At 35.6% G+C, this 23388-nt stretch overlaps 1 protein-coding gene across 3 annotated transcripts in view; it reads right to left on the reverse strand.

The window, feature by feature from the left end:
• Positions 1-23388, reverse strand: part of GCSAML (germinal center associated signaling and motility like) — a 62022-nt gene that overhangs the window by 16472 nt on the left and 22162 nt on the right. For 2 of the 3 annotated variants that reach the window (XM_042905286.1, XM_042905278.1), the window contains exons 2-3: positions 19337-19396; positions 13375-13424 (exon numbers count right to left, since the gene is read on the reverse strand). In XM_042905286.1, coding sequence (XP_042761220.1) covers positions 13375-13424; positions 19337-19396 — 110 coding nt within the window. The remainder of the gene's footprint in view (positions 1-13374; positions 13425-19336; positions 19397-23388) is intronic. The other variant, XM_042905292.1, reaches the window with a different exon arrangement.

Below are 23388 nucleotides of genomic sequence, written 5' to 3' on the forward strand. Positions count from 1 at the left end.
AAAATAGAAAACCCAGAAATAAGTCCACAATTATGTGGTCAATTATTTTCACAAAATCAGGAAATAATATCCAATGAGAAAAAGACAGTATCTTCAACAAATGGTGTTGGGAAACTGGACAGTAACATTAAAAAAAAAAAAGAAAGAAACTGTACTGCTTTCTTATACCGTACACAAAAATAAATTCAAAATGGGGATGAAAGACCTAAATGTGAGACCCAAAGCCATAAAAATCCTAGGGAATAGGAGAAAATATTTGCAAATGACTTAACCAATAAAGGATTAGTATCCAAAATATATAATGAACTTATAAAATTCAGCACCCAAAAAACAAATAATCCAATTAAAAATGAGCAGAAGGCATGAACAGACATTTCTCCAAAGAAGACATCCAGATGGCCAAAAGACACATGAAAAGATGCTCATCATGACTTATCATTAGGGAAATGCAAATAAAAACTCCAATTAGATATCACCTTGCCATTGTCAGAATAGCTAAAATTAACAACACAAGAAACAACAGGTGTTGGGGAGGTTGTGGAGAAAGGGGAACCCTCTTACAGTGTTGGTGGGAATGCAAACTGGCACAGCCACTCTGGAAAACTGTATGGTGGTTTCTGAAAAAGTTAAAAGTAGAACTACCCTATGATCCAGCAATCCCACTACTGGGTATTTACCCAAAGATTGCAAAAACACCAGTTCAAATGAATACATGCATCCCAATGTTTATAGCAATATTACCTACAATAGCCAAAACATGGAAGCAGTCAAGTGTCCATCAACTGATGAATGGATAAAGAACATGTGGTATATATATGATTTCACTCATACATGGAATTAAAAAAAAAATGATGAATGTAGGGGTTTTGGAAAAAAGATTCAAATCAGCAAACAGACTCTTAACTATAGAGGACAAATTGAGAGTCGCTGGAGGGGAAGTGGGTAGCAGGATGGGTTCTATGGGTGATGGTTATTAAGGAGGGCACTTGAAATGAGAACTGGGTGTTATACGTAAGTGATGAATCACTAAATTTTACACCTGAAACTAATATTACATTGTATGTTAACTAACTGGAATTAAAATAAAAAACTAAAAAGAAAAAAATCCAGGATACTCTCCCCATTTTAAGATTCTTAATTATATCCTCAAAAATCCATTTTTTTCATATTAAAGAAAAAATAATTCAGATTTAAATTGGATATCTTTGGGGCCTTAATTCTGCCTACCACACATGTATTCCTTAGTATTGAAAAAAACAAAAATATCTCAAGATTTGGGACTATATGAACATTAAGTAAATATATACATATATATTTAATGTTTATTTATTTTTTAGAGAGAGAGACAGACAGACAGACAGAACACGAGCAGGGGAGGGGCAGAGAGAGGGGGAGACACAGAATCCAAAGCAGGCTCCAGTTTCTGAGCTGTCAACACAGAGCCCGACATGGGGCTCCAACTCACAAGCTGTGAGATCATGACCTGTGCCGAAGTCGGATGTTTAACTGACTGAGCCACCCGGGAGCCCCTTAAAGAAAATATATTAATGTAACCTGCTCATCCATCCCCCACATTTCATAAAATAGCACAAAAAAAATCTTTTTCCCAAGTCCCTTATACCATGAGCATTATATTGCTTTCTGAAACACAAAATTAACTCGCTATTTGTTTCCTTTTTAGGAAGTCTGGTAGTCCTATTATTTGTGAGATGTTAGTGAACTGCAATGTCTTTTCTGCAGTTCAACCCAATATTTATGACCGAACCGCAAAAGTTGGTTCCATGAATGATTGAAGGTAACAAACTCTCCAAAATATGAAAACCTGGTTTTAGTTTTATCACCTGGTTTTGTTTGGAAGTAGAGAGGATAACAATGGTATTGAAATATGAGACACAAGTGGTCCACAGCACGCACAGCAAAGAGTTTGTTAAAGTTAACTTGCAGTTCCCCAAGTGGAAAAGGCCAGCATAAACACTTCAACAGGCCATTATGGAAAGAATGAGGAGTATAAAGATTGAGCTATAAACTTATTGCTTCTGAAGCACATAGACAGAGATCATGAGACAATCATTTGTAATTCAAGACCAAATAAATTTGGTCAAAAGGCCGAATGAAATTGCTTTGAAAGGATCTCCTTCGTACCTTAGCCCACTAGTCAGAGTAAAGGAGAAAATATTTTCTTCCCTGTACTTGTTTCAGAATGAGTGGAAAGGATTCATAAACACATCCTGTGAATTTTGCCACACCATGAAAACATAGGTAAAATAGTTATGTTAACAATGGGCAGCAGCATCACATTGTTTCTCCTGTTCTCCGGTGACCTGGTCCAAATGGAATGTAAACAAACTAATCAACAGCAGTGTATCTTCCTTAAGGAAATCAGGAAAAGATATAAAGGTGGTGATTTTTTTAAAGTTTTTATTTAATTTCCAGGTAGTTAACATACAGTGTAATATTAGTTGCAGGTGTACAATACAGTGAATCAACAATTCCATGCAAGAGGTGCTCATCAAAAGTACACTCATAAATCCCCAACTTCCCCATTTAATCTCCCTTTTTGGACATTTTCACAAATTCAATGAAATGGCAAGTTCAATCACATTTACTACTTCAATTGAGGTCTGTTTACTTGAGTAAAGTAATAAAATGACAGACATCTAACATGCATTTTATTTTACATGGAGGGACATCAGCACAGCTACATTAGTGTACTTCCGGGCTCTATCAATTTCTGTCTTTTGGTGAAAATATGCTTTGCAGAAATATTGATCATTTCATATATCCACAGGACATAATATTGGTCTACTACATGGAGAACATAAAGCTAAGTGTAGGTGAACAAGAAGGGTCAGGTACCCTAGGTTACTTTAAATGCATGTCTAAGGAAAATGAAAGAGCCAGCATCTCAGTGAATTTTCTGAATTATTTCAGGGTAAACCCATCCAAATCATTTTGCATCTGTTTGCTGTCAAAACAGCACAGTATTTTGTGAGTCTCTTTGATTTTGAGTAAGCCATATACCACTTTAAATTGGATCCAGAAAGAGATTCTCCTGTGGTAGAGGACTAATACAAAATTTGATTTCATAAAACTATTAATGAAATGAATGAGCACTAGCAAAACTGATTAATTAAAAAACAGATGGAAAGCACACACGCATGCATCCACACACAGAAACATTAGAAATGAGCAAGAAGCACCACTATAGACCCTGTAAACATTAAATACATACAGAGATATAATAACAATTGTAAGATTTAAGACTTTAAAATTTTAATTGAAAGAGACCAATTTAATGAGAAATGGAACTTGTAAGGCTGACAAGATGAAACAAAAAATAAGAATAGTCTGTAATCACAGAAGCATTTTTATCTGTACGCAAAGAAGTTTTTAAATAAATGTCATCGCCCTAGATAGCTTCACCAGAAAATTCTACCAAAGACTACAAGAAGAAAGATTAATCAGACACAAATCTTCATGAAAGTAGAAAAAAATCCAAGGCTGGATTACTGAAGGACACCAGAATTTTAGGTGTCCCCAAGAAAGGGCAGTGTCAGGTAGCATAAAGGTTACTGTGACCTAAGAGAGTGTAGAGGTCAGAGAAATGGAGGAAGGAATGATGTTAAGAGGGAGATGCTGAGCAATGTTTGTAAGTGCTCGAGATAAGATAATTGAAACTAACATTGACAATTGTCCTTTAGACTCTGTAGTTACATTTTGGCAGAGGCATTCATATTTTTTTAAACAAAACACACAGTTAGACATATATTTTATACCATACTTTAGTACAATCATTTACATAGACATACAATCAATATAATTGTCATATAAGACAATTTTATGTGTAATGCACCATGATGCTTTTCAAAATATGTTATTCTATTTATGGCTGTGATGAGGTTTAATGAAATACATTTATTTCATAGCCCATAAAATGTGCTCAATGAAACAGTAGTACCACAAGCATGTCACCATGAGCTGAGAGGTGATTAAGAAATGCAAAGTTTCAAATGATGAGGCTACACAATTTTTTTAACACACTTGGTTGTAAAATGAGAAGACAGTTGAAGAATAGCTATAAGAAGTGAGTTTGTTTCAGCTATGTCTGTCCCACAAACATATTGTTGTTCATAACTGTTTATTCTGAGAAGTTAACATGATTACTGCACCTGGATACTATATCAAAAAAGTGAAGACTAGCCCAAAACAAAAAAGAAAAGGAAAATAAAAAAGAAACACATAACACAAGCTCATATTCAAAATGGTCCTATTTAAAACACCTATACATAAATTAAAATCAGCAGGATTTAGGTTAATTACTTCCTAGAAGTTTATAAAGTATATAACTATATTTATAAATAAATATATATACATATATATTTATTTATAAAGTATAAATAAATCATATAAAATAGTTTAATTTTGCTTTTGTTTCCCTTGTCAGATAAAACATATCTTTTAAAAAAAAATGTGTATATGACCAATGTCAAAGGAGTGACTGCCTGTGTTTTCTTGTTTCTGTGTTTTATGGTTCCAGGTCTCACATTTCGGTCTTTCATTCATTTGAGCTGTGTGTGTGTGTGTGTGTGTGTGTGTGTGTATGGTGTAAAGAAGTGGTCCAATTTCATTCTCTCACATGTTGCTGTCCAGTTTTCCCAACGTCATTTGTTAAAAAGACTTTTTCCAATTACATATTCTTGCTGCTTTATCATAGATTAATTGACTGTGTAAGTGTGGATTTATTACTGGGGTCTTTATTCTGTTCCATTGATCTATGTGTCTATTTTTATGCCAGTACTATACAGTTTTGATTACTACAGCTTTGTAGTATAACTTAGAATCTGACATTGTAATATTTCTGGTTTTGTTCTTTTTCAAAATTGCTTTGGCTATTCAGGGTCTTTCCTGGTTCATACAAATTTTGTTATTTGTTCTAGTTTTGTGGAAACTTTGGCATTTTGATGAGGATTTCCTTAAATCTGTAGATTGTTTTGGGTAATGTGTACCTTTTAACAATACTGGTTCTCACAATCCATAAACATGGAATATCCTTTCCATTTATTTGTTATCTTCAATTTATTCCCTCAATGTTTTATGGTTTTCAGAGTCCAGGTTTTTAACCTCCTTGGTTCAGTTTATTCTAAGATATATTATTCTCTTTAGTGCAAATGTAAATGGTATTGTTCTTTTTCTTTAATTTCTCTTTCTTCTACTTCATTATTAGTGCATAGAAATGCAGCAGATTTCTGTATACTAATTTTGAATTTTGCAAATTTACAGAATTCATTTATCAGTTCTACTAGTTTTTGATGGAGTCTTCAGGGTTTTCTATATATAGTGTCACATTATCTGCAAATGAAAGTTTTACGTATTCCTCGTCAATTTGGATGTCTTTTATTTCTTTCTCTTGTTTGATTATTGTGGCTAGTACTTCCAGTACTATGTTGAATCAAAGAGTTAGGAGTAACTACACCAAAACTTTTTGCAAAAAAAAACAAAAGTTTTTGCAAAGGTAGCCATCAGCAAAACAAAAAGGAAACCAATTCAATAGGACAAGACATTTGCAAATGATGTACCTTATATATAAAGATTTAATATCCAAAATGTGTAAAGAACTTACACAAATCAACACCAAAAACAATCAATTACAAAAATGGACAAGGGAACTGAATAGATATTTGTGCAGAAAGCACATACAGATAACCAATAGACACATGAGAAGATGCTCAACATCACTCATCATAGGAGAATACAAACCAAAACTAAATGAGGTATCACTTCACACCAGTCAGAATGGTCAAAATTAAAAGCACGGGAAACAACAGGTGTTGATGACAATGTGGGGAAAAAGGAACACTTTTACACTATTGGTGGGAATGCAAACTGGCACAGTGACTCTGGAAAATAGTATGGATGTTCCTCAAAAAGTTAAAAATAGAACTACCTTATAACCCAGTAATCACACTACTGGTCATTTACCCAAAAATACAAAAACAATTTCAAAGGGATACATGTATTCCTATGTTTATAGCAGCATTATTTACTATAGCTAAGTTATGGAAGCACCCAAGCAACATATATACATATAATATGTATATATGTGCAATAGAATATTATTCTATTTTATTTTATTCTATAGAATATTATTCATATATATGTATATATATGCAATAGAATATTATTCAGTAGTAAAACAAGAATGAAATTTTGCCATTTGCAACGACATGAATGAAACTAGAGAGTATTATGCTAAAAAATAAGTCAGTCAGAGAAAGGCAAATGTCATATGACTTCACTCATACATGGAATTTAACAAAACTAGTGAACTAAGGAACAAAAAAGGAGAGAGAGGAGAGAGAGAGGCAAACCAAGAAACATTGTTAACTATAAAGAATAAACTGATGGTTACCAGAGGGGTGGTGGATGAAAGGATGAATGAAGCAGGTGATGGTTATTAAGAAATATACTTGTGAGGGGATATGCTTGCCCCAAATGGCAGAGACAGGGGGATCCATCTGTCCCGTGTCCCTCAAACAAAGAAGTGTAGAAGCCAAAGGACTTTGAACACCAGAGCCTGGGAGGAAAAGAGATTGAATCTACTAGGAAGAAAATGGGAAAACTAGAGAAAAGATAGGTGGGTGATTGTGAACTGGAGGAGATAAAAAAGGCTGCATGGGCGTAGAGGGGAGGGACCCCCTTCTGCAGAGAAACAAAGGGAAGAGAAAGAGCGGATAGGGAATTGTCGAACCATATCTAGACAGGAGAAAGACCTTGGACTGAGACTGAGAGGGATCTGATCTCTAACTGCGGGGATTTTCTTCGGACTGGGGCCAGCTCCGTGTTCACGCACCCTGGGGAAGTGGGGAGCCAGGCCTGGATGAGGTTGTAGGTCAGAAACTCAGTCCACAGCTGAAGAAAGTGGTTCGCTCCCTGAGGGCTGCATGATAGCACAGAACCTGCCTGCATCTGCCACCCCTAGGTGCAGTGGTTGGGCAGAGGGCTCAGTCTGCAGGAGGATAAGGCCGCCATTTCTCTGCAGTGTTGTGGGAAAAGACAAAGCCTACCTGTGTCTGCCACCCTGGGGGCTGGTGGCGGTGAGGGCTGTGGCTCAGTCCACAGGGAGGCAGTCCTCCCTGACATGCGGCTGCACAGACAAAGCCAGCTGAGACCACATATCGCCACACAGAGAGGCACTTCCCCAGTGCCAGAGCACAGAGTGGGATGTTGAATCCTAGCCAAGCACAGGGTCAGGGGAATTGGTGGAGTGAGAAGGCCTCCCCCGTCTGTACCCACTGGCACAGTGAGAATGATTCAGTGTCTACTGGGTCTGGCTCCATGGAAAAGAGACTGGGAAATCACCATTCCCCCCACCCCACCACCACCACCGTCAAGGCAGGGCCTCAGGGGTCACTCCCTGGGCCCATAGTGGAGGTGGGTCCAGAAAACATCAAACCATGCCCCCTTGTACTGAGTAACTGCATATCCACCAGAGTGGCACAGACCCTACAGACAGTTACTACCTACAAGTGATGCAGCATTACCTGGATTAACACTAGGGCTATTCCAAGGAACAAATCAAAGCACACCTGGGGGGGGTACAAAATATTACTAAGAATAGGGTAATAAAATAACCAAAGTCACAACAACAGAGAGCAAGTAACAATCCCCAAAAAACACCTCTTGAAGGGCCAGGCCATGGACAGTCTATGGCCCTCTTTTAATATGAAAGTGCTTGCAGGTGTAGAGGACACAAGCTTTTAAAATGCATAAGGGAAAGAAAAATAGCCAAAATGATGAAATGGAAGAATCCTCCTCAAAAGAAACTCCTGGAAGTAGTGACAGCTAACGAATACATAAAAAACGATTTAAGCAATATAATGGAATAAGAATTTGGAATAATAGTCATAAAATTAATTGCTGGGCTTGAAAAAAGCATAGAAGACAGCAGAGAATCTATTGCTACAGAGATCAAGGACTAAAAAATAGTCATGATGAATTAAAAAATGCTATAAATTAGGTGCAAAATAAAATGGAGGCAGCCACAGCGGGATTGAAGATGCAGAGGACAGAATAGGTGAATTAGAAGATAAAACTATGGAAAAAGAAGAAGCTGAGAAAAAGAGATTAAAAAATCCAGGAGTATGAGGGGAGCATTAGAGAACTAAGTGATGCAATAAAAGGGAACAATATTCATGTCATAGGAATTCCAGGAGAAGAGAGAGACAAAGGGGCTGAAGGCATATTTTAAAAAAATCATAGCTGTGAACTTCCCTGATCTGGGGAAGTAAAAAGGCAGTGAAATCCAAGAGGAACAGAGAACTCCCTTCAGACTTGAATTGATCTTCTGCACGACATATCATAGTGAAACTGGCAAAATACAAGGATAAAGAGAGAATTCTGAAAGCACCTAGGGATAAACATGATCTAACTTATAAAGGGAGACCCATAAGAGTAGTGGCAGACCTATCTAATGAAACTTGGCAGGCCAGAAAGGAATGGCAGGAAATCTTCAACGTGATGAACAGAAAAAATATGCAGCCAAGAATCCTTTATCCAGCAAGTCTGTCATTTAGAATAGAAGGACAGATAAAGGTCTTCCCAAACAAACAATAACTGAAGGAATTCATCACCACTAAACCAGCCCTACAAGAGATCCTAAGGGGGATTCTGTGAGTGAAATGTTGCAAGGACCACAAAGTACCAGAGACATCACTACAAGCATGAAACCTACAGACATCACAATGACTCTATCCATATCTTTCAATAATAACACCAAATGTAAATGCACTAAATGCTCCAACCAAAAGACATAGGGTATCAGAATGGATAAAAAAACAAGACTCATTTAATTGCTGTCTACAAGAGACTCATTTTAGACCTGAGGACACCTTCAGATTGAAAGTGAGGGGATGGAGAACTGTCTACCATGCCACTGGAAGTCCAAAGAAAGCTGCAGTAGCCATACTTATATCAGACAAACTAGACTTTAAATTAAAGGCTGTAACAAGAGATGAAGAAGGGCACTATGTAATAATTACAGGGTCTATCCATCAGGAATAGCGAACAATTATAAATGTCTATGCGCTGAATACCGGAGCCTGCAAATATATAAACAAATAATCACAAACAAACCAACCTTATTGATAAGAATGTGGCAATTGCAGGGGACTTTAATACTCCACTTACAGTAATGGATACATCATCTTGACACGGGATCAATAAAGAAACAAGGCCCATAAATGATACATTGGATCATATGGACATGACAGATATATGTAGAACTCTGCACTCCAAAGCAACAGAATGCACTTTCTTCTCCAGTGCACATGAAACATTCTGCAAGATATATTCATACTGGGTCACAAAACAGCCCTTCATAAGTATATAAGAATTGAGATCGTACCATGCACACTTTCAGACAACAATGCTATAAAACTTGAAATCAACCACAGGAAAAAGTCTGGAAAACCTCCAAAAGCATGGAGGTTAAAGAACACCCTACTAAAGAATAAATGGGTCAACCAGGCAATAAGGGAAGAAATTAAACAATATATGGAAACAAATGAAAATCAAAATATAGCAATTTAAATGCTTTGGGATGCAGCGAAGGCAGTCCTGAGAGGAGAATACACTGCAATCCAGGCCTATCTCCAGAAACAAGAAAAATCCCAAATAAAAAATCTAACAGCACACCTAAAGGAAATACAAGCAGAACAGCAAAGATACACCAAACCCAGCAGAAGAAGAGAAATAATGAAGATCAGAGCAGAAGTAAACAATATAGAATCTAAAAAAAACCTGTAGAACAGATCAATGAAACCAAAAGGTGTTTTTTTGAAAAAAATAAATAAAAAAAAGATAAACCTCTAGCCAGGTTTCTCAAAAAGAAAAGGGAGATGACACAAATAGATAAAATCATGAATGAAAATGGAATTATTACAACCAATCCCTCAGAAATAAAAGCAATTATCAGGGAATACTATGAAAAATTACATGGCAACAAACTGGACAACCTGAAAGAAATGAACAAATTCCTAAGCACCCACACACTTCCAAAACTCAAACAGGAAGAAATAAAAAACTTGACTAGAGCCATAACCAGCGAACAAATTGAATCAGTTATCAAAAATCTCCCAATAAGACTCCAGGACTAGACGGCTTCCCTGGGGAATTGTACCAGACATTTAAAGTAGATATATTGCCTATCTTTCTCAAGCTGTTCCAAAACATAGAAAGGGAAGGAAACCTTCCAGACTTATTCTATGAAGCTAGAATTACTTTGATTCCCAAACTAGCGACCCAGCCAAAAAAGGGAACTACAGGCCAATATCCCTGATGAATATGGATGCAAAAATTCTCAATAAGATGCTAGCAAATCGAATTGAACAGCATATAAAAAGAATTATTCACCATGATCAAGTGGGATTCATTCCTGGGATGCAGGGCTGGTTCAACATTCACAAATCAATCAAGGTGATACATCACATTAAGAAAAGAAAAGATAAGAACCATATGATCCTGTCAATCGATGCAGAAAAGGCCTTTGACAAAATTCAGCACCCTTTCCTAATAAAAGCCTTTCAGAAAGTCGGGATAGAAGGACATACTTAAACATCATAAAAGCCATTTATGAAAAGCCCACAGCTAATATCACCCTCAATGGGGAGAAACTGAGAGTTTTTTCCCTGAGATCAGGAACACGACAGAGATGCCCACTCTCACCGCCGTTGTTTAACATAGTGTTGGAAGTTCTAGCATCAGCAATCAGACAACAAAAGGAAATCAAAGGCATCCAAATTGGCAAGGATGAAGTCAAGCTTTCACTTTTTGCAGATGAGATATTATACGTGGAAAATCCAATAGACTCCACCAAAAGTCTGCTAGAACTGATACATGAATTCAGCAAAGTTGCAGGATACAAAATCAATGTACAGAAATCAGTTTCATCCTTATACAGTAACAATGAAGCAACAGAAAGACAAATAAAGAAACTGATCCCGTTCACAATTGCACCAAGAAGCATAAAATACCTAGGAATAAATCTAACCAAAGATGTAAAAGATCTGTGTGCTGAAAACTATAGAAAGTTTATGAAGGTAATTGAAGAAGATATAAAGAAATGGAAAGACATTCCATGCTCATGGATTGGAAGAATAAATATTGTCAAAATGTCAATACTACCCAAAGCTATCTACACATTCAATGCAATCCCAATGAAAATTGCACCAGCATTCTTCTCAAAACTTGAACAAGCAATCCTAAAAATCATATGGAACCACAAAAGGCCCCGAATAGCCAAAGTAATTTTGAAGAAGAAGACCAAAGCAGGAGGCATCACAATCCCAGATTTTAGCCTCTACTACAAAGCTGTCATCATCAAGACAGCATGGTATTGGCACAAAAACAGACACATAGACCAATGGAATAGAATAGAAACCCCAGAACTAGACCCACAAACCTATGGCCAACTAATGTTTGACAAAGCAGGAAAGAGCATCCAGTTTAAAAAAGACAGTCTCTTTAACAAATGGTGCTGGGAGAACTGGACAGCAACATGCAGAAGGTTGAAACTAGACCACTTTCTCACACCATTCACAAAAACAAACTCAAAATGGATGAAGGACCTGAATGTGAGACAGGAAACCATCAAAACCCTAGAGGAGAAAGCAGGAAAAGACCTCTCTGACCTCAGCCGTAGCAATCTCTTACTAGACACATCCCCAAAGACAAGGGAATTAAAAGCAAAAATGAACTACTGGGACCTTATGAAGATAAAAAGCTTATGCACAGCAAAGGAAACAACCAACAAAACTAAAAGGCAACCAACGAAATGGGAAAAGATATTTGCAAATGACATATCAGACAAAGGGCTAGTATCCAAAATCTATAAAGAGCTCACCAAACTCCACACCCGAAAAACAAATAACCCAGTGAAGAAATGGGCAGAAAACATGAATAGACACTTCTCTAAAGAAGACATCCGGATGGCCAACAGGCAAATGAAAAGATGCTGAACGTCGCTCCTCATCAGGGAAATATAAATCAAAACCACACTCAGATATCACCTCACGCCAGTCAGAGTGGCCAAAATGAACAAATCAGGAGACTATAGATGCTGGAGAGGATGTGGAGAAACAGGAACCCTCTTGCACTGTTGGTGGGAATGCAAACTGGTGCAGCCACTCTGGAAAACAGTGTGGAGGTTCCTCAGAAAATTAAAAATAGACCTACCCTATGACCCAGCAGTAGCACTGCTAGGAATTTACCCAAGGGATACAGGAGTACTGATGCATAGGGGCACTTGTACCCAATGTTTATAGCAGCACTCTCAACAATAGCCAAATTATGGAAAGAGCCTAAATGTCCATCAACTGATGAATGGATAAAGAAATTGTGGTTTATATAACAATGGAGTACTACGTGGCAATGAGAAAGAATGAAATACGGCCCTTTGTAGCAACGTGGATGGAACTGGAGATTGTGATGCTAAGTGAAATAAGCCATACACTGAAAGACAGATACCATATGTTTTCACTCTTATGTGGATCCTGAGAAACTTAACAGAAGACCATTGGGGAAGGGTAGTGGAAAAAAAAATTTACAGACAGGGAAGGAGGCAAACAATAAGAGACTCTTAAAAACTGAGAATAAACTGAAGGTTGGCGGGGCGGTGGGAGGGAGGGGTAAGTGGGTGATGGACATTGAAGAAGGCACCTGTTGGAATGAGCACTGGGTTTTGTATGGAAGCCAATTTGGCAATAAGTTTCATATTTTGTTTTAAAAAAGTAACTTGTCATGATGAGCACTGGGTAATGTATAGAATTGTTGAATCACTATATTGTACACCTGAAACTAATATACCACTGTATGTTAAATATACTAGAATTTTCAAAAAAATCTAATAAATAAAAAAAAATGTACAATTCACAAGAAAAAAAAAGAAATTCAGGCTACCCGAGAAAAACTTAAATATTTCTAATAGGGCATATAGCTAAGAATCTGTTTTTTTTTTTTTTTTCCTGTATGTTACATGTCATTTGGTCAACAGTCTTTGGATTATTAGATTTTTAACAAGGTAAATAAATTATATCTTTAATTAAAAAATGACTACAAAAGTGTAAAAAATGTAAAAATCTAAGGAAAACAATATAAATAAAACAAAATAAATCATAAATAAAGCATTACTGTCATACAAAAAGTAATAAGATCAGTTTTATTAGGCAAAATAATAATAATAATAATAATAATAATAATAATAATAGTGACACCAAGCAGCGCTTCCTTCAATCCTGTCTAACATAGTATCAGAACCACTTTAGGTGTTTAAACTTACAACTTCCCTTGTATGAAAAATATCATGAAGCAATGACTTACTTTTCTTATCTTGAACTGGATTTTCTCTCTCAAATGTAGCCATTTCCTGCCTACAAAGGAAAGAGATAATAACATGATACACTCCAGTTATCTGAAGCTGAAAACACACTTGAAGGAAATGTTTCACTGCTCTTAACATAAAGTCATTGGTAGATTTAGAATTCAAGTGTTAATTGAAATTAAATCCTGCTTACTTTGTTTCTGAAAAACCATGAAATAGAGCTGATAGCACTGTGAGAGTTGATGGTTATGTTAATTAAGTTGATGAGGGGGGTTCTTTTCACAAGGTATACATAAATCACATTTGCTTTAAGTATTTTAAAATTTTGTCAATTTTAACTCAATGAAGCAGGAAAGAAAAACCCAAAGTCTAGCAAAAAAATAAGAAGCAGAGAATAAAACTCCATATTTTATGAAACTTAAAGAATTACTAGACCATCATACTAGGTATATTATCATATGTATGTGGAACATATGTGCAATATAGTGAAAGTTGGAACAATGTGAGGGAGAATATTGAAAGGCAATTTATTTCTCTGTTGTTCTTGATGAGGGAGGTAAATAAGGTAAAAAAAAAAAAAAAAAGGGAAGGTAAATAAGCAGGTCCAAAAAATTCAGAACACAAATTTACAATGACCTAAATTAATAAATGCAGACTGGTGATGAGAGAAATAGAGATTATCTCTACAGTGACACGATTCCACACCAGAACAGGGAGTGAGTGGCTAAAAGGAGATTGAGTACCAACACATGGTCTACTATTTCTCTGTCTCCCAGTCTCATAAACTTGAGGGAAAATGTAAACAAAGAATTTTGTAATGACCTGCCCACCTCAAAGAGGGCAATATACACAGAACAGAGATGTGCCCACTGCAGAGGAAGAATTTTTGGTGAGGAGGCAGTCCGAGACAACATACCAAAAGCAAAGCCTGAATCTTAGCTTATTTCTCCTTTGTATCTTCCCTAAAGAAATACACAAAGGTACACACACACCATGTTATCTCACCTACTTCCATTCAAAACACTAAGCACAAAGTTGCAAACATGAATTAGATAAAATAATAATAATAATAATAATAATAAAAAGAAAGCAGAAAATATATTAAAGGCAGATAGATGTAATACATTAATTATTATTAAAAATAATAAATGGATAAAGTAAGTGGCTAGCATAAAGCAGGAAAACAATTGAAAGAAACGATAAAATATTTAGAGAGATTAAAACAGCACTAAAAGCATCAATATGTAAAATCAATTATTTCTAAAACAAGCCAGCAGCATATGCTTGAAATAAACATTAACTTGTAGAAAATGAGAATGTAGTATGGTTAGAGAAAGGAAAATAAAACATAAAGAGATGATGTCATACATACAGAATAGTTCAACAAAACCATTCAAAGATACAATAAGATACCTGAAATAAAGACTTCAGCCTGAAAATTGATTTTATGGAGAACAAACACAAATCACATGGAATATTGAGATATACAATAGATTCTGCACTTCAAGAATAATGATAAATTCTAAAACATCCATGAGGAAAACATTGTGAAACTACTTCATCAGTGAGGTGAGTTTAAGGTAGCCCAAACTTCCATCTGAAGGCAAGCCCACAAAATGATGAGGAAAATAGGATTACAAGAATCCTATGACTCTCCAATAAATGAAAATGGGTATTGTCAAATATATTAGTATTGAGGGGATATAAAACCTATGAATTCTTTAGGAAAAAAGAACAAATCAGAAGATAACTGTAAAACCACATTTCAATTTTATAAAATGCAAAGTCATGTTATAAAGAAGTTGTTGAATGATGAATCTAACCTGTGCAGCCAGCTCTGTGGTTGAAGGTCTGGCCATAATTCATCTAACTTGAGTTTTGTCCTTATAAGAAGAGGCAATTTGGACACAGATAGTCATAGAGCAAAGATGATATGAAGACACAGGGAAAAGATAGGGATATAAGCCAAAGTGAGAGGCCTGAGAAGAGACTCACTCCCTAGCACTTTGATCTTGGATTTGAGGCATCAAGAATTGTGACAAAATTTATTTCTGTTGAATTTCCCAGTTTGTGGAACTTCATCATGGTAGCCCAAGCAAAACGAATGCAGCCTAATATGTGGAAATTAGTTCAGACAATATTAAGTGTTAATACATACTCACTTTTATCCTCTTTGTTTCCTGCAAGGGAGTTGCCTGTTATTCCCCAACCTACCTTGACCCTTCCACCACATGGGTCTACACACACATTACAAGATAAAGACAATAAACTGCTCTCATTTCAGAACAAAGATGGACAGGATATGACATAGATAAAGACAAAACCACAAATACCTACAAATGTGATGAACTATTACTTACCAAAATAGAATCAATATGAAGCAAAGAAAAAAAAATGAACACGAACTGAAACAAAGTAGTAGTAGATTAATTTCTCTCAGACAGCAAGAAAAAATCAAGAAAAATAAAAACAGAGAATATCTGAAATACATAATTAATCAAGTTTCCTGGGGCACCTGGATCGCTCAGTTGGTTAAGTGCTACCTTCAGCTTAGGTCAAGATCTCGTAGTCTGTGAGTTCAAGCCCCGCATCGGGTTCTGGGGCTGACAGCTCAGAGCCTAGAGCCTTCTTCAGGTTCTGTGTCCCTTTCTCTCTCTGTCCCTCTCCTGCTTGCTCTCTCTCTCTCTCTCTCAAATGAATAAACATTAAAAAAAAAATTAAACATCAAGTTTTCCTAATAGATAAATTTCAAAAAGTATGACCCTTAAAAAACCCGTCATTGTAATTTTCAAAGTCTATGGGGCATAATAAACAAAATGCTAACTAATATTTATCAAATGCTGGTTCCACTCAGGCATTGTACTAATGTATGAATGTTAATTTTTAAAATGTTACCTTTACAATATAAAGTTACAGTATTTTTAATTTTAAAATTATTTTCCATATGAAGAAACCACAATTTAAAGAATATAAGTAACTTGTTTCAATGTTGAGGCACAATAGATGGTAAAGAACTTTGATAAAATCCACAAGCAGAAATAACATTACAATGCAATAAAATCAGAACTTATTATCAAAAATAGAAAACAAATTTGGAATTAAAAACAACTCATATTCAAGAAAACATAAAAAGCAAAGTAACAAAATGTTGGAAAATAATATTTCCTTTAGCAACACATGGGATACATATAGATAAAATATTATTTAGAGAAAAATTTATATTCATGCATGTCCAATTTTTAAATAAGAAAAAAAAATAGAAAACACAAAATTTAAGTTTTGAATTCTAAGCAATTAGAAGAGCAACAGTGAAAAAATAAGGAAAGCAAAAATAAAAACCTCATAATGATAAAAGCAATGATACTGTGACATCTTGAGAAAAAAAGCAAAACAGAAATCAGATCAGTGGTTGCCAGGGGTTGCTGGTGAGGGGAAAAGTGATAAAAATATTCCATATCTTAACTGAGATGACATGAATGTATGTTTTTCTAAACTTATCACACAATTTACCTAACAGTGTGAACTTTATGGTACTATAGCTCTATAAAACTATATTTTAAAAAACTAAGTGACTTGAAAGAGCTCATACTATCCTTAAACATATGTTTAAAATAATGAATTAAATGATAATATTCTAGTGAAAATAAGATAACCAAAACTGACTCAGGAAGATGCACAGAACATAACATCATTCAAAGAACATCATCCTATCAAACTAGCCAAAAATGAAACTGAATTTAATTCTAGCCCACTTAAGTCTTATGTTATATATATGATTACAATTGACTTGGGTAGTCAAAACAATTGAAATCTTCCTCACCAAGCTGACTGGTTAAAATTCTGAATCCTATTCATAAAATTTGCAGTCACTCTGGAAAATGGTTTGGAGGTTCCTCTAAAAGTTCAAAATAGAACTACACTGATGATCCAGCAATCACACTACTAGGTATTTACCCAAAGGATACAAAAACACAAATTCAAATGGATATATGCACCCTGATGTTTATAGCAGCATTATCTACAATAGCCAAGATATGGAAGCCCAAATATCCATGGAATATTACTCAGGCATAAAAAAAGAATGAAATCTTTTCATCTGCAATGACATGGATGGAGCTAGAGAGTATTATGCTAAGTGAAATAAGTTGATCAGACAAATGTCACATGATCTCACTCATATGTGGAATTTAAGAAACAAAATAGATGAGTAAAGGGTAAAGAGAGAGAGAAAGAAAGGCAAACCAAGAAGCAGACTATTAACTATAGACAGCAAACTGATGGCTACCAGAGGGGAGGTGGGTGGGGGATGAATGAAATAGATGAAGGGGATTAAGTCCCCCCTTAGCATGATAAGCACTGAGTAATCTATAGAATATTGAATCAATATATTGTATGCCTGAAACTAATATAACACTCTATGTTAACTAACTGGAATTAAAATAAAACTTCAAAAAAATCATTTGGATGGGAACACCGTAGAACATTTCATTTTTCTTCATTTAGTTATTGTCTGTTTATAATAAAAACTTGCATGTATTTGAAAATGTCAACACTTCAATTCCTTTAAAAGGGAAAATTAGAAAAGAACAGTAGCATAGATCTCATTTCAGACATGATAAAGCAAAAGCCGAATTTAAATGACTTTGCGTTGTATAGAATGTATTTGTGGCAGCCTGAGAAAAGGATCTTGGTTCAATAACATCACCTCTTCAGCCACACACTATAAAGGGGAGTTCATTACAATGGCGGCATAGCCACCCTACTGTCTCTACCTTTTCCTCTGTGAAAAGAAAGTGTAAATTAAATACTTAGGGAATGGCTAATTACTCCAAACATCATTTCATATCACCAACAAATATGGGCCTTCCCCTCAATCCCTCATTCTTTCACACTTAGAGAAAAAGAAACCATCTCATAGATAAAAACCCAGATGATGAGACGCAATGATTAGGAAAGAGGTTGAATACAAAGATATGAAAATCCCATGGTCAGCAAAGAAGGGAGGGTGTTTCTTTCTATATAAGCTGGGGCAAGTTATCAGTGTGAGATAGCTGTTGTTTTTCCACTTTTTTTTTTTTTTTTTTTTTTTTTTACTTTGAGTATCTTGTAAAGGTTGGGCAACAGAGAGACAATGGCAAGTCAAGCAGTGGTCAGAGATTCAAAGAGCACATGGACTATAAAAAGCTAAACTAACAAATATAAGATTACCAGTTGATAGAAAGGTTTAATGCAGTACAGGAAATCCATGGGGTGTGGACACAACGTTCTCACATCATGTACTTAAGGACATTTTTGGGAGAACAGTGTGAGAGTCAAAATTTCCAGGAAGAGATACTTTCAGGCATAAGGACAGAAAATAAAAACCATGAGTGCTAAAAGAGCAGTACTAGTGCACAGTAGGGCATTGACTTCAGGCTGAGCTTGGTGGCTTAAAGAACATTAAATGACAGCAGAATTCCTGGAAGATAATGGCTGAGGATGGAGAGTGGGGAATGAGAGTAGAGAGGCATGCAGGGGTCAATCCTTATAGGATTGTAGTCCCTGGTGAAGAGTTTGTATTTTATTCTGAATACAGTGTAGAACAATTGAAGGGTCTCGAGGAAAAAGCATGATGAGACTTATATTTCCCAAAAATTATCCTAAGTGTGAAGAATAAGTTGGAAGTGTGTCCATTGTAAATAGCCAACCTGAAATAACCATCCTTTATTTCAGTTTTGTTTGTGCATGTACTTTGTATAACCATGAAGAAATGAAACATGTGCACCAATAGCCCATTATTTTTAGGGTCTCCAAATAAACTTCTGCCAAGTCTTAGAGACAAAGACCAAAGAATTCTATCATTCTGTCCAGCTCTAAGAGGTCTCAAATAAGATGTTAACTTTTGTGAGACAGAGATTCTCAGTCTCTTGTGAGACAGAGATAAATCTCAGAGAAAAATACTCTGATATGCTGTGTTCTTACCATTTTCTTTCCACATGTTGGTTTACTTTCTTGTGCTTCTTTTGATTGTTTCTCAGGCAACTAGATGGAAACACATAGAAAAGAAGAGATTCTTATCTCCCTTCAAATGTCTTCACCCCCTTTTCTTGCTTTCCTTACCGTTAAAACAAAGTCTGCCTTTTCTTTTTGACAAACTTCTTTGTCCTTTAGAAAGGGCAGGCAGTCACAGATATAGAATGCAGTTCAGAAATTAACCACAAGAGGCCAAGCCTACAATAGGATGAAATGGCTACAGTCTGACCTGTCAGAAGGTGGTGGGAGGGGCCAAGAATAGAGAAAGATCCTAACCACAGAAAGGCTTGACTTCTCTAGGATGACCAGAGGAGACCAGCTTCTCAGGTGCATCCATCCCTGTGGAATACTAGCACTATCAACCTTGGCCATGTGATCCAGAGCAAGATTCTTCAAGCCTTGCTGTTTGGCCATACATATACATACAGAACGTTATGATCCTCACCCACCTTCAGAGAAGTTTGTTGTGCATATTACTCTTGATGTTTTCCCACCAACTATCATCATCCTTATAAGAATCAAGCAAGCACTCAGTGATGGAATTGAGGTGAGAGAAATCAGTGGCTTTCTTGCTTATATAAAAGTGAGATACAGACCCAAGCTTGTGATTCAGTGAATCAAATTTTCTTCTACACCAGTTGTCCAAATCGTATTTCTTTGAATGTTTTCTTTTCCTATATTATCACATCCCAAACATGTGTCTGTTCTCCTGCTTCTATATAGAAGATTGTATGCAAAATATCCCAGACTATGATAGCAAGATCCCCACTCTTGCTTGCCATCAATATTTACAGAAGACTTTTCCTCAGTGTTCATGTTTAAAAGCTCAATATCATCATCATATATGGGCATATTTGACCAGTAAGCAAAGAATAGAATACATATGTATTTGTTAAATACAAAGTAAATCAGATTTTTGGAAGAAGAGTCCTTTGTGGAGATAAGTTCTGACATACAGATTTCTGGATAATATTCACTAACGGTTAAATTTGGATGTAATGATTACCAAATAGCATAGACTGCAAATCAGACAACATTTAATTTTAGTGTCCTATGTGCTCTCTTCTTTTTCCCTAGAGCCTGGTTTTCTCATAATTCCATTTTTCTAAATGGGCCAATGAAGAATCTTATAAAACAATTCTCCTTGAGATTATTAATAGTTCACTGACTTGTCCTTCTAAGACATGTTTGCATTTTAAAGTTAAAAAAAAAAAAACATAAAATCCTTAACATTAGCAGGAACCTAATTGAAATTCCATGTCATTATTACTGAACATAAATGAACACTAAATTCTGCTGTACACTAAGTATTTCTTTAATCAAGCAAAATTTAGATAATGTCAGGCCATAAACATTTGTTGGCTGAATTAAGGAATCATTAAAACTAATAATTAAAACAATAGACATTAAATTAACCTTAAAATGTATCTTGGTCAAAGTGTTGAGATCAAACGTGATTTTTCCATACTTTCTGTGTTTTTTGACAATTAATTTTTTTTTTTACTTCCCAAATATTTGGCATAAGTTTCAAACATTGTAACTTCATAAAGGAAATCTAAATACCAAAAAATCAACAATTTTCACTTGATTTCTTTTTTTTTAATTTTTTTAACGTTTATTTATTTTTGAGACAGAGAGAGACAGAGCATGAACAGGGGAGGGGCAGAGAGAGAGGGAGACACAGAATCCGAAGCAGGATCCAGGCTCTGAGCCATCAGCCCAGAGCCCGACGCAGGGCTCGAACTCACAGACTGCAAGATCGTGACCTGAGCTGAAGTCAGATGCTTAACCGACTGAGCCACCCAGGTGCCCCTTCACCTGATTTCTTTATGAAGTAAATCGAAAATCAAAAATTAAATATCTAAAAATGTACATATGTCAGGCACTGTAATGTAATAACTAATCCTTATTTTAAAGAAGGAAACAATAAAGAAAATTTCCTGAAATACTCTTAAAATGATATGAAAGCCATAGAAGACAATTTTCAGGATATAAATAAAGGGAAATGTGAAGAAAATGAGCTGTTAAAATACATTCATAAGAGGAAACAAATGATTGAAAATGACAACGTAAGCAGATATCTCAAGAAGTTGGAAAAAAGAAAGAAGAAATAAGGAAAGTTATGGAAAGAAATGTGGTAGAGAACTAAATATTAGAAAAGGATAAAATTGGCAGGATGAGCAAAAATCTGGCAAAGTCGATTAAGTAAAAAGAAAAGGGGAATTAAACAAACATGAAAACACATTTCAGAGAGTTGCTTGAGTGGCTCAGTCAGTTAAGTATCCGACTCGCTTTCAGTTCAGGTCATGATCACAGGGTCGTGAGATTGGGCCCCACATTCTGTGCTGACAACATGGAACCTGCTTGGGATTCTCTCTCTTCCCCTCTCTCTCTGCCCCTCCTCTGCTTGCTCTCTTGCACTTTAAATAAATAAACAAATAAATAAATAAGTAAATAGAATAAGTGCTACAGAGATAAAAACAAATAGTATGAACTATCACATAATAAACATGATGACTTAAAATAGATATCTCAGAAAAACAAAGTGCAAGGGACACCTGGGTGGCTCAGTTGGTTGAGCGTCCAACTCTTGATTTTGGCTCAGGTCATGATCTCAGAACTTGTGAGTTCAAGCCCTGAGTCAGGCTCTGCTCTGACAGCACAGAGCCTGCTTGGGATGCTCTGTCTCCCTCTCTGTCTGCCCCTCCCTGGTTCATAGTCTCTCTCTCTCTCTCTCTCTCTCTCTCTCTCTCTCTCTCAAAAATAAACATTTTTTTAAGTCTTTAAGAATTTCACAAGATTATCTCATTATTTTCTATAATTACTGTATGATGTGGTTGTTATTATTACCCTTATATACTATGATCATGAAATAAATAAACAGGCAAATAAATGTGGGTTGCACGGTTGGACATATTGATTAATTGGTAATGGGAGATATTTTATTCCAGTAAGTAAAATAAGGTAATTTCTGTCTAGAGCACCCCTTTCACTGGTGATTTTTTTTATTTATCCAGAATATTTTTTTTTACATTACAAAACAATTTTGTCAATTATATCTTAGTAAAGTTAGGGAAAAAATATGTACCTCCTAAGGAAAGTCTACAAACTGCCTATGGAGTATCCCTCTCTGCCAACTTCAACCTTGGATTTGATCAAGAAGCTAGATATAAACATCAGTTTATAATTACAACTTATAAGAGACATATTTGAAACAACAACATACAAATGTAACCAATAAAATCCAGATCATTTCTTCAACAGATAAATTCCAAGAGGGATAAACAAGAGTGGAAAAAACCCTAACAGTTCAAAGGAACTTTAGACAGCTATTACTTAAGTGGAATATATGAGTAGTATTTGGATTTTTTTAAGTTTTTATTTTAATTTCAGTTACCTAATATACAGTATTATATTAATTTCAAATTTTCAATATACTAATTCAATGCTTCCATATATTACCTGGTGCTCATCAAAACAAGTGTACTCCTTAATCCCCAACAATGATGTAACCCATCCCCCCACCTGCCTCCCCTCTGGTAGCCATTAGTTTTTCTCTCTATAATTAAGAGGTCATTTCTTGATTTGTCTCTCTCTTATTTTTTTCCATTGGCTCATTTGTTTTGTTTCTTAAATTCCATATATGAGTGAAATCATATAGTATTTGTCTTTCTCTGACTTATTTTGCTTAACATAATACTCTCTAGCTCCATCCATGTCATTGTAAATGGCAAGATTTCATTCTCTTTTGTGGCTAAATAATATTCCATTGTATGTACATACCACATCTTTATCCATTCATCAATCCATGGATACTGGGGTTGCCTCTATATCTTGGCTATTGTAAACAATGTTGCTATAAACAAAGGGGTGCATGTATCCCTTTGAATTAGTGTTCCTGTATTATTTGAGTAAATTATTGGTGAGATTTGGAAAGCACATTAGCATCATTGCTTGGAGGTCATACAATTAGATAAAAAGGGAATAGATAGTTCCCAATA

The sequence above is a fragment of the Panthera leo genome, chromosome A1 (genome assembly GCF_018350215.1).
Source record: "Panthera leo isolate Ple1 chromosome A1, P.leo_Ple1_pat1.1, whole genome shotgun sequence".
NCBI classification, from domain to species: Eukaryota; Metazoa; Chordata; class Mammalia; order Carnivora; family Felidae; genus Panthera; species Panthera leo.